Raw genomic sequence first — 16691 nt, 5'->3', positions numbered from 1 at the left:
TCAATTCAGTAATATTTTATTAAGGGCTAATGCAGGCGAGTGTTGTTTGTCCATACCATGTTTAGAATCGCGTCTAGAGAGAGAGAAAGAGACTCCGAGAAAAAAGGTAGAGAGCTGAAAAATAAACAGAAAAGAGACAGACTAAGAGTGAAAGAGCAAGGGGAAAAGGAAATACTGAGAGAGAGAGAGAGAGAGAGAGAGAGAGAGAGAGAGAGAGAGAGAGAGAGAGAGAACTATGAAGGAAAAGAGCAGCAGAATGAGAAGGAAAGAATAATAAAGACAAGAAAGAGACAAAGAGGGGGACATAAACAAATAACAACAGACATAAATATAGTAGGAGAACGAATTAGAGGTGGGAACAGGGTGGGAAATGAGAGAGGAAGAAGGAGGAAACAAAGACGGTTAGACAGACGGGGGAGGGGGAATGGGGAAAAGGGAAATAGAGAGAGAGAGAGAGAGAGGGGGGGGGGGCGATTGAAAGAGATACAGAGAAACCGGGCAGAGAAAAGGCAGGAAGAGTGAGAGAGAGAGAAATATAGTTAGAAAGAGTTACAGAGAAAAGGCAGGAAGAGAGGCAAAGAGAAATATAGTTAAAAAGAGACAAAATTAGAGAGAGGGGGTGAATGAATGAAAACGAGAGAGAAGGTGAATGAGAGAGAGAGAGAGAGAGAGAGAGAGAGAGAGAGAGAGAGAAAATGGTTGAGAATAGCTGGGGATAAAGATATAACGGATTATAAATCAATTAGAGGAGGGTATAAGAAATTAGAGTTAGATAGACAGTGTGGTTTGGGTGAGGAGAGAGAAGGTCGAGGGAGAAAGCCGGGAGAAAGTAAAGACAGATCGACAGACAGATATACGGCTCGACATGGGTGCATAAAACAAAGAAGGGCGATATAAATAACCCTTTGACATAAGCACTCTCCACTTCACGAGCAGACACCTCCAACACTCAACAGCAAAAGCCCATTCACCGCAATCGTTCGCGCGCGTCTTGTTTCCATGGTTACCAAAGCTCGTCGTACAACCTGCCGCACTTGTTCGCGTTGATTCGCTCCGAACTGGAGGCGTGTGAGCGAGCGAGCTGTATATGCTTTCGCTAGCAATGAATAGAATCGACTACCCTTGAATCGTCTATATGCTTTGTGTGCGATCGACCCCTGTCCAATCATCTACCCTAACATGTAGAAAGCGCCGAGTATACCGGGAGAGTATATCAACACATCAATAATAATGGAGGGTATATCGTAGCTTCTATACTTAAAGCCAGCGTACTTTTATTTTTATATAATTACACGTATGGTTATATCTTGTGATTGTGATATATTGCAGCTCATTTTGAAATCTAGGATCCATCTTGATTGCCATCTCATATTATGGAATATAGCGGTGATTTGTATGCAGGAAATTGAACCAACATAATTCGGAGCAATTCATGGTTTTACGTTCAACGGGACTGCATAGTGCGTTACGAATATATTCTTCATAATATATCTCTTTGGAACACAGATGATAGATCTCATAGTGTAGCCGCGTTGTAGTCGACATGATTGTATTCAATTTTCAAATTTTATATTCCCGGGTATGAGATGAATTGAAAAGCTTGATCTTGGACCATGGGTTCTTCACCATCGCTCTGTGGAAGTGAGACATCGGGAGTAGATCCTAATGCCCATTTCCAGCAGCCCCAGGCACCAACAGGCCGATTACATACAAGAGAAAGTAATGATATCCTAGCTGGTCGTCCACCGCCCCCACCTTACAGCCGCACTCAACCAAGCACTAACCGCGGTTACGTCGAGAACCCTTACGGTAACTACAGCAGCGGCTATCCACAGCGTGCACCTGTCTTCAAGCCTAACGAACCGCCCCCTCCCTATACATCACCGCTGCGGACTAACCGCGTCCCTGCTCCCCCTCTCGCAGCGGTCAATGCAAGGCCAAACGTGGTCAACGATCCCGGGGACCTGTGGTTGTATTCTGAACAGCCGCCATCGCCCATTAACAATACTGACGAGTCCGACTTGCTTGAAAACGGCGATGATGTGGAAGACTTTGAAACACATCCAGATGGGCAGCTTGTTCTTACCTCAGACAAGGTATACCAATCCTACTGGTTTCTGAATGATAATGATAATTGTGATAGTATTAATAATATTAATAATAGTTGATGATGATAATAATAATAATAATAATAATAATAATAATGATGATATTAATAATAATTTTGATAATAATAATTTGTATTCATAATGATAATATTAAGGCCTTTTTGTGTGTGGTGGTATAGGTGTTGGTGTTGTGGTATATAGTTGTGGAATGCGTGTATCATCAGTCAATGTATAAACAAAACCGTCAGTTGAATTATAGGCCCAATTGAAGAAAAAAAAATCCTTTTTATAAGCAGAGTCCAGGCAATTAGAGTGAGGAGGCAATATTGTGCATATTATTTGTTTATGAAATTCAAATTGATATTGTGTTGACAAAAAGAAGAAAACAATATTTCCCCAAAAATGTATATATTTGATAATGAATTTGTAGATTATACCCTATAGATGTTTATATTTCACATGCACCAAAATGTGAGAAGAATATTAAAGACGTAACATTTCGAAAAATATTTTTATGTAGTCATGTGCGTCATCTATATTAACATGTGCAAACATGAATGACGTAAATCCGAATAATTACCTTCTATTGGACGTACAATACGGTATTAAGATATATTGCCCTTGAGTTCTTCTTCGAAAATAGTCTCGATCGTGTCATCATAAAAGTTGTAAAACGGCAGAGGAGAGAATAGCTAATATTAACATGATCATTCAAATAATCCGAAAAAGTTATACTCCTTTCGTGAATGCGCTCACCGTTGAGTAAAGGGCCTTCTCGCTCTCAGAAGAAGTAATGACAATTTAAATAATGATGATCGTCGACACAACAAAAGTGTGTATCAAGGCAAATTGCCTGGCAACGGTGCTGATAACAAAAATGCTTACATAACAGCTCAGCATTTATCCATTAGGGTTCCCAGTAGTCATGGTAATCAGATGGCATCGACAGTTACGAACTTTTACGAATCTGGGTACATATCGTTTCTTTTTTTAAATCTGGAACACAATGCTAGAACAACTCCTTAAACCAGACTAATTATTTTTTCCTGAGGGTGTACAGGAGAATGATGAGAATATCATGGAAAGATATGAAAACTAACAGAGAAATATTGCATATGAGAATGGGAATGGTACGGAGCCCGGGAAGGGACATGGTAAAAATATTTTTATCTCGTTAAAACGAGATAGTTATCTCGTTTTAATGAGATAGTATCTCGTTAAAACGACATAGTATCTCGTTTTAATGAGATAGTATCTCGTTTTAATGAGATAGTATCTCGTTAAAACGACATAGTATCTCGTTTTAATGAGATAGTATCTCGTTTTAATGAGATAGTATCTCGTTAAAACGACATAGTATCTCGTTAAAACGAGATAGTTATCTCGTTTTAATGAGATAGTATCTCGTTAAAACGACATAGTATCTCGTTTTAATGAGATAGTATCTCGTTTTAATGAGATAGTATCTCGTTTTAATGAGATAGTATCTCGTTAAAACGACATAGTATCTCGTTTTAATGAGATAGTATCTCGTTTTAATGAGATAGTATCTCGTTAAAACGACATAGTATCTCGTTAAAACGAGATAGTTATCTCGTTTTAATGAGATAGTATCTCGTTAAAACGACATAGTATCTCGTTTTAATGAGATAGTTATCTCGTTTTAATGAGATAGTATCTCGTATAAGTCCATTGCATACTGGAACCGGGTGGTCCCTGTATTAACCCAGATAACAATACGACGTTACGCCAACGTGGGGCCAACGTTAGCTGTTACGTTGGTCCAACGTCGCCAACATGATGTTGGGCCCACGGCTTTCTTGCCGGCGGGCCAACGTTGGCCCGACAGTGACAAAATGACATTAAGCCAACATCGGGCCAACGTTGTGCCGACCCCTATCCGACCATATGTGCCGATGTCCTCCCGACATTGAACCAACGTTATGCCAACCTCTTTTCCACCGTATGCCGACGTCTTTCCGACATTGGACCAACGTCGTCCCAACCCTTTTTTAACCATGTGCCGACGTACGACCAACGTTATGCCAATCCCTATCCCACCATGTGCCGACGTTGTTCCGACATTGGATAAACGTTATGCCAACCCTTATCCCACCATGTGCCGACGTCTCCTCGACATTGGCCCAACGTTATACACTGTTGCTCATAACGGTGGAATATTTTTTTTTATCCCAATTTATGGAATTATTTTAAAAATAATTTAAAAATACTAGATCTAGATAATAGTATACAGTCTCAGATTTTATTGAATAATAATTTGTCAATATGTGTTTTGCGTGACTGCTAAAGCATGTATATTATGCTACTATGTTTATCAACTAGGGGACCTATGCCCTTAAGTCATAAAGGACAGTAATGAGGATTAATGCCTCACAAAAGGGCTCTGATATAGCACATCGACATGGTGTTGATCCTGGGGCCTCACAGTTACGAGGCCATTGCTTTGTCACTGAACCATGACTGTACGCAGCGGGGGCTATGGTAGGGGGCAGTTTCCATAAATTAAAAAAAAAACAGAAAATGCAATAAAATTTCAATAATTTATTGCATTCTAGCCCGGTCCCCAACATAAAAAAATCCTCTGGACGGCCATGCATTATGGCTCAAGGCATGGGCACACAGAAGATTTTTTCATGTTGGAGACCGGGGTAGAATGCAATAAATTATTGAAAATTTATTGCATTTTCTTCTTTTTTTTTAATTTATGGAAACTGCCCCCTACCATAGCCCCCGCTGCGTACAGTCATGGTTCAGTGACAAAGCAATGGCCTCGTAACTGTGAGGCCCCAGGATCAACACCGTGTCGATGTGCTATATTAGTGCCCTTTTGTGAGGCATTAATCCTCATTACTGTCATTTATGACTTAAGGGTATAGGCCCCCTAGTTGATAAATATAGTAGCATAATATACATGCTTTAGCAGTCACGCAAAACACATATTGGCAAATTATTATTCAATAAAATCTGAGACTGTATACTATTATCTAGATCTAGTATTTTTAAATTATTTTTAAGATAATTCCATAAATTGGGATAAAAAAAAATATTCCACCGTTATGAGCAACAGTGTACCAACCCCTTTTCAACCATGTGCCGACGTCTCCATGACGTAGGACCAACGTTATTCCAACCCCTATCCCACCATGTGCCGACGTAGTTCCGACATTGGACCAACGTTATGCCAACCCCTATCCCACCACGTGCCGACGTCGTGGGCTGTTACGTTGCGCCATCGTCGCCAATGTGATGTTGGGCCAACGGCTTTCTTGCCGGCGGGCCAACGTTGGCTCGACAACGACGAAATGACATTAAGCCAACATCGGGCCAACGTCCCCCGACGTATGACCAACGTCATGTCAACCCCTATCCCACCATATGCCGACATAGGACAAACGTAATGCCAACCCCTTTTCCACCATGTGCCGACGTCTCCCTGACGTAGGACCAACGTAATGCCAACCCCTTTTACACTATGTGCCGACGTCTCCCCGACGTTGTCCTAACATAATGCCAACCCTTTTCCCACCAAGTGCCGACCCCTCCTCCACCATGTGCCAATGCTAGACCAACGTTATGCCAACCTCTTCTCCACCATTTGCCGACGTAGAAGCAACGTTATGCCAACCCGTATCCCACCATGTGCCGACGTTGTACCTCCCCTTTCCAGTTCATGCCAACATCCTTCTGACATTACCAACACCAACTCAAAAACATATTCACACCAACATCAGTCGTCCGTTCATAAGAACATCGTCAAGATCATACTACATCGGACATGTACAATCATTCAAACACATGCATCACAACGTGACAAGAAAAAGCCAAGTAGTTAAAGATTGGATTAAATAAATAAACAGAGCAAAATCCACAAAATGAAGATAGTAACAATTTCATCAAAATTAGACTGAATTTGAGAAAAGTTCATTATAGAACTCGACTTAGATCCCTCTGGAAGATATGTATAATAACAATATTGAAGCAAGAGGGACATGTTATTTTAATTTCGTCATGTCTATTATCTTGTACATTTTAATCACTATCAAAACTTGATAACAACTTATTTGTCCCATTTTAATGAAAAGTTCACCATCTTGCTTCTTAGAATTTGCTCTGAATACATCCCCCTCCCTCCAAAACAAAAGAACAAGGAAAATAAACTGATTTTGTGATAAAACATACTTTATTTTATGTGTAATAAACAAACTGTTGTAAATGTGAATACAATTATTGTACATCTTTCTTTTGTATTTTCGTGAATTCGAAAAAGATGTAAACGTAGTTTCAAGTTCAAGGTATCTCAATGTGTCACAATATAGGCCTACTATCAATGAATGCTAGGACGATAGGAGCTGTTATAAAAATGAATTGTCGCTTACACGTAACACAACATAACATACTGAAATTCATTGTACGAATATAATAAACAATCCTCACAATTTCCCGAGTAAAACAAAAAAAAACTTTCTGGCAGACGAACACGATTGCTTATGACAAGATTCCTCTACATATGTACAGCACAAAAATATAAAGAAATTAATAAAGTGTCCACCATTTGCATGCCAAGAACTAGGCAATTAATGTAAACAATGTTCCATAAAAAATTAAAAAAATAAAATTCAGAGAAATTGCCAACATTTTTTATGCTTAGGCATTTCAGAGATGCTGATACATTTCGTCGCCATATCTATTGTTAACACATCTACAAACTTTTTTTTTAGGAGGGATAGTATACATTGCTTGAATGTGTGAAGTAAAGCAATCGCTAAATGTTTATATAACAAGAGAGGAAATTTGAAAGTGAAGTAAGAAAGAGCAGAGCTTGTAAAGGGAAAAACACAAGTTTCTTCACTCTGATATACCACTTTCAATATTTCTTTAAATTGAGAAGAAGGTAGTACGAAAAACATTCAGTCACTTAGATATATGAAACATTTTTTTCTTACCTTTGAAATTCTTTATAGCATGCATTTAGTTGACACGTTATACAGGCATTCAAATCAATTACGATCTTCTTCGACTCATGGTATAGCTCTCTTTTTAAAATTGGGCCATTAGTGAAATTTCACCACAATAAATAACAAGTAAAGATGCATAGCACACTATTTAATAACAAAAGTAATTGTTTATGTTTGTGTACAAAACATAATGCCTGCAGAGCTGGCTAGCAAGCACCGTAGCTTGCCTAAGCGGAGATCGTTCTTGATATAACATCACTAATCCTTTGGTCAATCATTCCGAGGAACTCTGAGAATTTTAAGGGCGGGGTCCACCATTAGACGAGCAACTTGGAGAGGTTTTCAAAAAATTGTAAAAAATATAAGGAGGCATTTATTTATGAAACAATTGTTATTATGTTGCTTTAAAAGGGTCTTGATACAAGACATAAAAGTTTTAATTTCCTAAGGCAATGGACCTTTAAAGAATGGGTTAGTCGGAATCAAAATCTTGTCTAGCTTGTGGTGGTACAACTTCGACATCTGTGGCAAAAAAAAAGAAGAAAGAAACCAAACAAGATTTAAAAGCAGATCATGGAAACATCACCTTGAAATAGTACGGATATTAATCAAATAGTACGGCATTCAAGGGAAGTAGTCTTGAGTGGCACATCCTCCCTAGTTTTGATGAAATTTCATGGATAGAAGTACTTTGTCATGAAAATAACTTCGTTCAAACTTTAGAGCGAATGACCCAGACGTATGGAAATTAGAAAGGAATGGATTTCTTTTATTTTTGTCTTGTTTAATTAGAATAGCATCAAACACTCTTCTTAACAAAGGAAATATTCATTTGAGGTAAAATGGCAGTAATATTCTTCAATAGAAAGAACCAATTTATAGTATCTGTTTGCTCAGTGTTGAGATGCTTGATTGATAACAGTTTAACGCCCCTCTTAAGTGTTGGATCCCAAAATTAGCCAAAGAATAGAAATATATATGACTGGAAAGCCAATACAAAACTAGACAACTTTGCTGGACACAATTTTTCTTCATAACGATTGCAGAAAAAGTTACAGCCCTTTGAATTAGGAGTGTCTGGCAGAATGCGGCAAAATTGTCACTCCCTAAAATAATGGGGCACACAGGGGTTTCATGGTTGGTCGCACAAAGAGTTACAAATGTGGAAGATGTAAACATGGCCATGAGGACGGAAAAAGCTGCAGAGGATCCAAGAAAAATCATTCAGGAGTGCATGGAGGCATGGCAGAGAAAGATGGGACATTGTGTAAGACTCCAGTGGGATTGCTTCGAAAGGGAAAACTCAAAGTCTGTAATTTGGGTATATATTTCTTTTGTGATATCAGTCCTGGAACTTTTCTGACACACCTCGTATATCTGTTCCACTTACTTGGCATCTGTGGATAGCATCCTTGAAGAAAATGCCTAAGAGCAGGTTGGTGAGTTGAAGGTTAATTCTTCTCAAATGCTGCCTTAATGTTGCCAAGGAAAATGCTGAAAATGAAAAAAGGAGGGAACAGTGACGACTAATGATGCATTTTTTTTTGGGGGGGGGGGGGGCTTAGGTAGTGACTAACAATTACCTACATTTCTTGAAATATAATAAAATGTTTAGTCTTTCTGTTTTTTGAAGAGGTACATGTATGAACTTACTATAATATGCAACTTGTGAATAATTTACCTGTTGCTGATTCTCACTTGCAAAGAGTTTGAATTAAGTTACATTGAGCTCCTATCCTCATGGATGATTCCTATAGTCATACATATATCGGTTACAATCTGAAAATGCATTTTTTTTTTTTAAATACATGAAACATTTCATTATTTACTTCAATCGCATTATGGTTAATGTCACCACTCCAAGCACTGCCATTTATTTCATCATTGGCATTGAATTGCCAGTGACAGCTTACCATTTCCATAGTCTAGTGCCATAGACTTTGTACATGGTGAAGGTATACACATGGAATGAGAGGTGAATCGAACCACACTTTAGCCCCTTTCTTTTATCTTTAGAACAATCTTAAGACATTTATTGAGTTACATGCATGATTAAAAATTGTACATTCATGGGTAGAATTTTGAATGATTCCTGCCAAGTTTGGTTACATGTGATCATGCATTTTGACCAAAAAAATTGATAAATCTGTTCCCTTTTCCATTTAGCCCCCACCCCTGATCCTAATGAACCCACCCCTGATGAAGGTGACAATAGCTAATCTTGAGCCTTCTGTTCATTGAGCTTCAAATCAATCCCAGAAAGTCATACCTGAATGAGATTAGCTGGGTGGTCAATGCTGTGCTGGAGGCTAGGGTGTGTATGCATGGGTCACAGCTGCAGAAAACACCCTACAAAAATTGTGCCTAAAAAGAGAATTTAAGAAAAAGTCAGTAAGTGACCTGTGCAATTAATACCCATATCAGGGCTGCACAAGAATTAGGTCATAAGTTTCAAGAATAAGGTTATGTGCCAACTAATGCCCAGAAAATTGGATTGTTTAGGTCTATTCTAAAGGTACGCTACAGCTCTAAGAGTCTATCAGTTCAGTACGTACCATCTACAGGTCCTTTGGATTCAAAATTACTGAGTCTGTACTCTAATAAGTAATCAATAGTCTGTCCATCATCAAAGGTGTTCAAGTCTAAGATTGAGAAGAGCCACCTACGATTCAACTATCTATTCTTTGCGCCCTCTCTCATCTGCTGCAATCATATACCAACTGGTCCATCATCGTATACATCCAGATCCAGAAATCGTTACAAGTGTTTTCAAAACTTTTTCCTAGAACTTACATTCCATTACCCCTCATCTTGCTGCCTATTCTTCTATCTAATTTAATTTCTTATTTCAATTCAGTTTCTTTTTTTAACACTTACACTGAATAGGATTATAAGAGGAATTATCTTACTTGGAAACTCTGGATAGAACCCTTGTCCTTGTCCTTCGATTGGTGAGCTGAGCCTGAGGGATATTTCTTCTCAAATGCTGCCTCAGTGTTGCCGAAGAACACGCTGAAGACAGAAAACAAAGAAGCAGTGATGATTAGTGAGGCAATTTTTTTGTTACCAAAATCATTAGCTATTCTTTTTTGGAAGATGGGAGATGAGTATGTGGTCCATGCATGGATGGACCATATACATACATGTATGATATAGGGTCTAGAGTCTACTCCCAACTAACTTATATAGATGTAGATCCTACACATGTATTAACACTTATGTATGACATTAGTTTAAGTTTGTCGATGTTTTAGCCAGGCATTAAGTTACTGAAGAAATACAATGAATACAAAATTAAAATATTGAAAACACAATCAATAATAATAATAATCCGCTTTTTTATAGTGCTTAAGAGTAAGACATTAATAATGTATCTAAGCAGTTTACAGATTATTATTACCCCGTCCCCGGTCATCGGATTCAATCAGGATTGCCCGCACACAATGTATGCACATTCTCCACTCCCTGGGGGAGTATTCCAGCCATGCATGCAGTCTAGGTCTAGTCCTTATTTATAATATTTCAAAACTTATTGATTTTCTACACTCGTAGTTACTAGTACAATAAACCACCCCTGCAGGCATGGGGCTCACTACGTTAGCCCCATGGTGTATACCTATCTAAAACGCACAGGCAACAGTGTTTTTCCCCCCAAAGAACTGGTTAAATAAACTTTTCATGCACACTGGTTTTTGTTTATTAATCTTACTTTGCATTTGTCAAGTAACTATTTCAGCAACATTTAAACATTAAAATATTGTAAATTTACTGAGAAAAAAAAAAAAATAATAATTTTATCAAATAGCTCAACATGTTAGCAATGAAAGTTAATATGAAGACAGTAAATTTATTAAATAAATAAATCCTCTATTTTTAGTGCTTCAACATACTCAACAGTGTTGCACTGATGTTTTTTTATTAGCCTCTAGATACGTAAATGTAAACATTTTGACAAAATCCCAGTTACTGTTAATGTTATTACATGGCTAGAAGTGTAAGGACTAAGGGTGACAATAAACCTACTAGTAAACTGGTACCTAGCAAATAATTTGAACAACATAGTCATAGAATCTAGATCTATACTGTGGCGGAATCAAGGGGGGGGGGGGGGAATCGGCCATGGCCCTCCCCTTCTCCTTTTTGTTTGCTTGTCAAGGAATATTTTGGGTAGATCTAGACTAGAAAACAGACACTTGAAAAAGCTAAGGATCATTTTTTCCACTTTTTTCGCTGGTCAGCGAATTTTTCTGGTGCCTGATGAGGCCCTGAGGCTGAGCAGACTTCGGCCTAGACAGGAATAACCATCTTTCTGGGGGCATTCTTTTGACAAAATGACAGAGCTCAGAGGCATTTAGAGAAGCCAGATATGCAATCTCAGCGGATCCAACCGTCAACGCCAAATAGAGGCTGATATTTCGGTCCAACTTCGGCCCTCCCTTTTGAAAAATCCTGGATCCGCCGCGCCGCTGAAATAGATCTAGATCTATACTAAGACTAAGTTGCGGTGTATTGCATATTGCATAGTTGAATCTAGATCTAGACTCTACACACTAGACATCGACAATAGCCGTGGAATATTATGAGGTTTTTTTTTTTTTTACAATTCTGACATTTGCTTGCTTTTTCCTCGTATATCTAGACTAGTCTAGATCTATACATACGAAAATTCCACACTTCTACTGCAATGCGAGCACGTAAAAAAGTAACGTCTAGATCTAGTTTACTTCGTCTCTAGCTTGCAAAATGACCACAGCCTTCCCAGCAGGCCAAGCCCAAGGCCAGGGTCCCAGACCCAGACCGCGGAGAGCCTGAAGCGTCGGGCCCCAGAACAGGGCGCTTCAGATGGGGACTGCAGTCTGCTAATTGAGCAGTCTTAAAATTAACGTTACACAGATCTAGAACTGATCGCGAAAAAGAGCAAATCTGTTAAATTAGCTGTTTGTTCACTTTTACATTGAATGACCCGGCCATAAATAAGTAAAAGAAGTGAACTAACCTTCAATCCTCGCGATTGCAACCGGCAACTTCTGGTTGAATTCAGTCGATCTACCGTAGACGTAACTTAGTAGTACATACGTACAAGGCCTGGCATGGCATGGCCGCCTGGCTATATACTGCATTAAGCAGCGAGCGCGCTAGCGCCAGCGCGCGCAGTCTAGTCTAGCCTCGCGGGTATTATGTTGTTAACCCGTGGACTACTGAATTCTCTCACTCCCATAGGCTTAATACAGGGACCACCCGGTTCCAGTATGCAATGGACTTATACGAGATACTATCTCATTAAAACGAGATACTATCTCATTAAAACGAGATACTATCTCATTAAAACGAGATACTATGTCGTTTTAACGAGATACTATCTCATTAAAACGAGATAACTATCTCGTTTTAACGAGATACTATGTCGTTTTAACGAGATACTATGTCGTTTTAACGAGATACTATCTCATTAAAACGAGATACTATGTCGTTTTAACGAGATACTATCTCATTAAAACGAGATAACTATCTCGTTTTAACGAGATAAAAATATTTTTACCATGTCCCTTCCCGGGCTCCGTAGAATGGTTAAAGAAAGAAAGGGAAAATACTGTGGCCATATTGATAAACATCAGAGTCTCTTGAAGATTTATTGGAAGAAAAGATAGAAGGTACCAGCAAGACCAAAGGGGAGGTAAACCAAAAACTAACTCCTACGTCACGAGGCGCTGAATTCTCCGTTCTGTGAAGATAATTTTACAATAAATTTAAAGAACTACTGTGAATATTAAGACATGGAGTGGAATGACACTGTCAAGGTGTACTTAATTAGGATTGCAGAAAACAGAGATGGGAAAATATTGCAATCACCCTCCGAACCGGGAGTTGGTATAGCTTGATAGATATAAGGGTATGAGAGGTAGATTTTTGATCGTCATAAATTATTGAAATTATTATAATAGACAAGCATGTACCAATAAACACAATTGTACACCTGGTAAAATCGTGCTCCATGACTGTGACAGTGAGACTGAATATTATTTTTTTCTCTCCTGTGATGTATTGATTGAAGCCAATTTTATCGGTCCATTATTCCAATTCATTTTTTTTAATGCAGCGCTATATCTATTTTCTTCATCCAGTGACCTGTCAACATCACGATTTGCATTTTATTGCCTTTTCTACTGACCATAAATAAAATTTAATGAGTAGGCCTACTTATTGAATTTCTTTGAAATTCTACTTTTTAGAAGGAAGGTCACTTTATTTCCACAACGAATCGATGAAATAATTATATCAATATGTCTCTCTCCTTCTCTCGCTTCGTTCCATCCAACTCCTAAATGTCTCTCTCTCCCTGGCGCTCTCTCTCTCTCTCTCTCTCTACACCATTCTCTTTCAATTTAATTCTCTCTGTCTGTCTCTATATCCCACCCTCCCCCTCTCTTTTTCTCTCTCTCTCTCTCTCTACACCATTCTCTTTCAATTTAATTCTCTCTGTCTGTCTCTATATCCCACCCCCCCCCCTCTCTCTCTCTCTATCTCTTTGTCGCTCTCAGGATTATGAAGCACCCGCTAGTCACATCAACAGCGAAGGGTTATTTGAGGATCCCGATTTCCCAGCCGAACCGGAATCAGTTTTCTCCGATGGTTCACGAAACGCAAGCAACATTGTGTGGAAGAGACCCTTTGTAAGTGTATTTATATCATGAAAATATTGCATGCTCCGCATTTAAATATGACAAAAAGATATGAACAGACATATTAAAAATCTCCCAAGTGACGTTTTTTATATTTTTTTATTGCACGCTTGTACATTCTTTAAGTGTCGAGTGATAGTTTTTTCCAGCCAATATGATACACTCTTACAAGTACCATAATATTACACTCTTAATTCTAATAAATTCATTATTTATATGCAATAAAATCTCCTTAATTTGATCAGGCCCAAACTCTAAATAATTATGTCGCCCTGTCAATGCCCGTAGTAGCCCTCACCACTATTTGGACAGCATGGCGTATCCACCATAAGGGGGGCACAACCGTATTTGGATGTAGTTTGGGTTCTAACCTTTTTCCTCTATGCACCTCGCTGATTTCATTTGAATTCGAGAATGGGGGGGGGGGGGGTTGAAGAATTTGTTGGCGGTTAGAGGGGCTTGAACAAAATATTTGTGGGCTCGAGCCCCCAAGCTCCCTCTTGAACCGCTATTGAGTTTAAAATCTTTATAAGACACGGCAATGTATTTTGTTTTTATTTTCAGGAACTTGTTGACAATCCGCGTCTAGTCGTTGATGGTTTCAGCAGGCAAGATGTTGTCCAAGGAAACCTCGGAGATTGCTGGTTTTTAGCCTCACTCTCAGCTATCGCCAAGATGCCTGCTCTCATTCAGAAGGTGCGTTTATTTCTACAATTCTCTTTCCCTATTCCTCTCTTGATATTGTTATAATACCTTTCTCATTGACAAAATGGGAGTTACAAGCAACAAATAAATTGTTAAGTTTTCCCCGGATACGTTCTGCATAATCACCCCTCAATCAATAACTATTCCCCCCCCCCCCTCCCTCGCCCTCACCTTCATCCTCTCTCTCTCTCTCTCTCTCTCTCCGTCTCTCTCTTTCTACTTCCCCCTTCTTTACATGCTTTGAAGCCGCTACCTCTTCTTTCAGCCTCCTCTCTATCTCCATTTAATTTCCCCTCCTTATGCCCTTACTTGTTGCACGACATTTAGAGTGGAGGGAGAGAGAAAGAAAGGGGGAAGAGGGGGGATATAATATGCGGCCATATTTAAAATAAAATAAAAAAAAATTAATTCCATATATTTTTCGTTATTATTTATCTGCAGATTATCCCAAGCGACCAGAGCTTTACAGACGGTTACAGCGGCATGTTTCGGTTTCGGTTCTGGCGGTTTGGCCGATGGATAACCGTAGTAATTGATGACCGTCTTCCAGTGAGCCATCAGGGCCGACGAGTCTTCGCCAGCTCCAGCGATCCCAATGAGTTCTGGCCGTCGCTTGTAGAGAAGGCATATGCCAAGTAAGTAGCTAAACATTATTACTATTATGCGACCAGGGACGTATAAAGAGACGGTGATGTTTGGGGTGTGTCGACCCTCCCCCACTCGAATTTTCTCTGCTGATTTGGGGGTTTGAGAGCTTGCCGGTAACTCGGGAACATGAAGATGTCTTCAGTTGGAATACATATAACATTTGGAAATGTGATTACCTTTTTATGGAAGATTTGAAAATAGGTGAAACATTTGTATTTTCGCATGGAAAATATTTGCACAATTTGTTTGCCCCTCCCCCCTATTGAAATCAAGTTAACCCATTTCTTTTTTATTGTAGAGGAGGCACGAAGGGAACTGATTGTTAAACACTGGATATGTGAAATCGAGGAACAACCGAAAAATTCGAATATATAGAATTTTAAAACTTTTGAATCTGCTATACTATGGCATATTGGGGATGCGAATTTACGAGATCTTAGATATACATACAGGAGCATAACGATTTAGTATATATTTTAAACCATAATTTCCTTTCTCCATCTATCTTGCATTTGCGCCCCTGTCGCCCGCCCTCTAGGCGCGGCCAGGGGCATGTGCCCCCACTAAAATACGCTACTGGTTTGAATTGCTTTCTCTTAACTTCCCATGCCTACGTTGGATGCACTTTCTGATGTCCGATATAATTTACCTTATTTTTCGTTGGAAATTTTGTTTTAATTTAATATGCTCCTGTATTTTGTGAAAATAATGATATCGCTAATTAATGTTGTCAAGGGTACCGTACATTAATACAATTTGCCTTACGTTTCGTTGAGGTTTTGGTTTCTATTTGAAAATTGAATCTTTTTGCTTCGTTTGTTCATTGATAATAATATCAGGATTCGATTCCAATCAATCATTTATGTTTCTGTTTCTAGATTACATGGTAGTTACAGTGGATTATCAGGCGGTATGGCGGCAGACGCGTTCGTTGACCTGACCGGTGGTCTAGCAGAGGTCTATGACCTCACATCGGAAAACCCTGATGATGTTTATGGTATCCTCTATAGGGGTACACGATCAGGAGCCTTCATGTGCTGCTCAAGAAAGGTAAATGAATCAATCCGTTCTATATTTTTTTTTATCTCAAGGGCAATTTCATTATTCCATTGTCATGATGGTATCCCATAAAAATCATGTCTGGATTATGTAACAAGCCTACAACATTGTATTGTTCGCACGTTTCAAAGGGTAATGGACGAGGATACTATAAGTACCTTGAGTTAATTTTTGGAAAGCTATCGTGTTTCAAGTTTTTTTTTTTTTAATCAAAAACTTAAGTTTTTAGCGGGGATGGGGGGGGGGGGTTGACGACTGTCATAATGTAGATACCATGGTTCCGAAAATAAATTTTGGCTTTTCCTATTTGGAGATTTAAGACGCGACCTACCGAAGAAATAATTATAACTCGAGTCTTGGATAGAATGTAAGATTTTTTATCTAAGTATTTATGGTCAGGGGGAGATGGGCCCCCTCCCCTGGCGCTCAAGGGGGGGGGGGGGGGGATTCCATTTTTTTTTTCAAATTTGAGGGCCAAAAAAAAATAGTGCTCACTACCCTTGTGCTATCCTTAT

The 16691-nt window shown here is 39.0% G+C and overlaps 1 protein-coding gene and 1 long non-coding RNA gene across 2 annotated transcripts in view; one reads left to right on the top strand and one right to left on the bottom strand.

Annotated features, from left to right (window-relative positions):
• Nucleotides 1-1013: 1013 nt before the first annotated feature.
• The window catches only part of LOC100888469 (calpain-A), a 34686-nt gene continuing 19008 nt past the window's right edge, over nucleotides 1014-16691 (top strand). Inside the window, exons 1-5 of the mRNA XM_030992418.1 lie at nucleotides 1014-2096; nucleotides 13624-13755; nucleotides 14329-14460; nucleotides 14911-15104; nucleotides 15996-16167. Of these exons, the coding sequence (XP_030848278.1) occupies nucleotides 1614-2096; nucleotides 13624-13755; nucleotides 14329-14460; nucleotides 14911-15104; nucleotides 15996-16167 (1113 nt within the window). The 5' untranslated portion in view covers nucleotides 1014-1613. The remainder of the gene's footprint in view (nucleotides 2097-13623; nucleotides 13756-14328; nucleotides 14461-14910; nucleotides 15105-15995; nucleotides 16168-16691) is intronic.
• LOC115926869 lies at nucleotides 6334-12356 on the bottom strand. Its single transcript, XR_004065318.1, has 5 exons — nucleotides 12081-12356; nucleotides 9994-10096; nucleotides 9354-9448; nucleotides 8475-8578; nucleotides 6334-7606 (listed from the first exon to the last, which is right to left on the bottom strand). It is a non-coding gene; the product is annotated as an uncharacterized LOC115926869 (long non-coding RNA).

The sequence above is a fragment of the Strongylocentrotus purpuratus genome, unplaced genomic scaffold (genome assembly GCF_000002235.5).
Source record: "Strongylocentrotus purpuratus isolate Spur 01 unplaced genomic scaffold, Spur_5.0 spur5_scaffold_2, whole genome shotgun sequence".
In the NCBI taxonomy this organism is placed as follows: Eukaryota; Metazoa; Echinodermata; class Echinoidea; order Camarodonta; family Strongylocentrotidae; genus Strongylocentrotus; species Strongylocentrotus purpuratus.
This window is presented reverse-complemented; position numbering and strand designations above follow the sequence as displayed.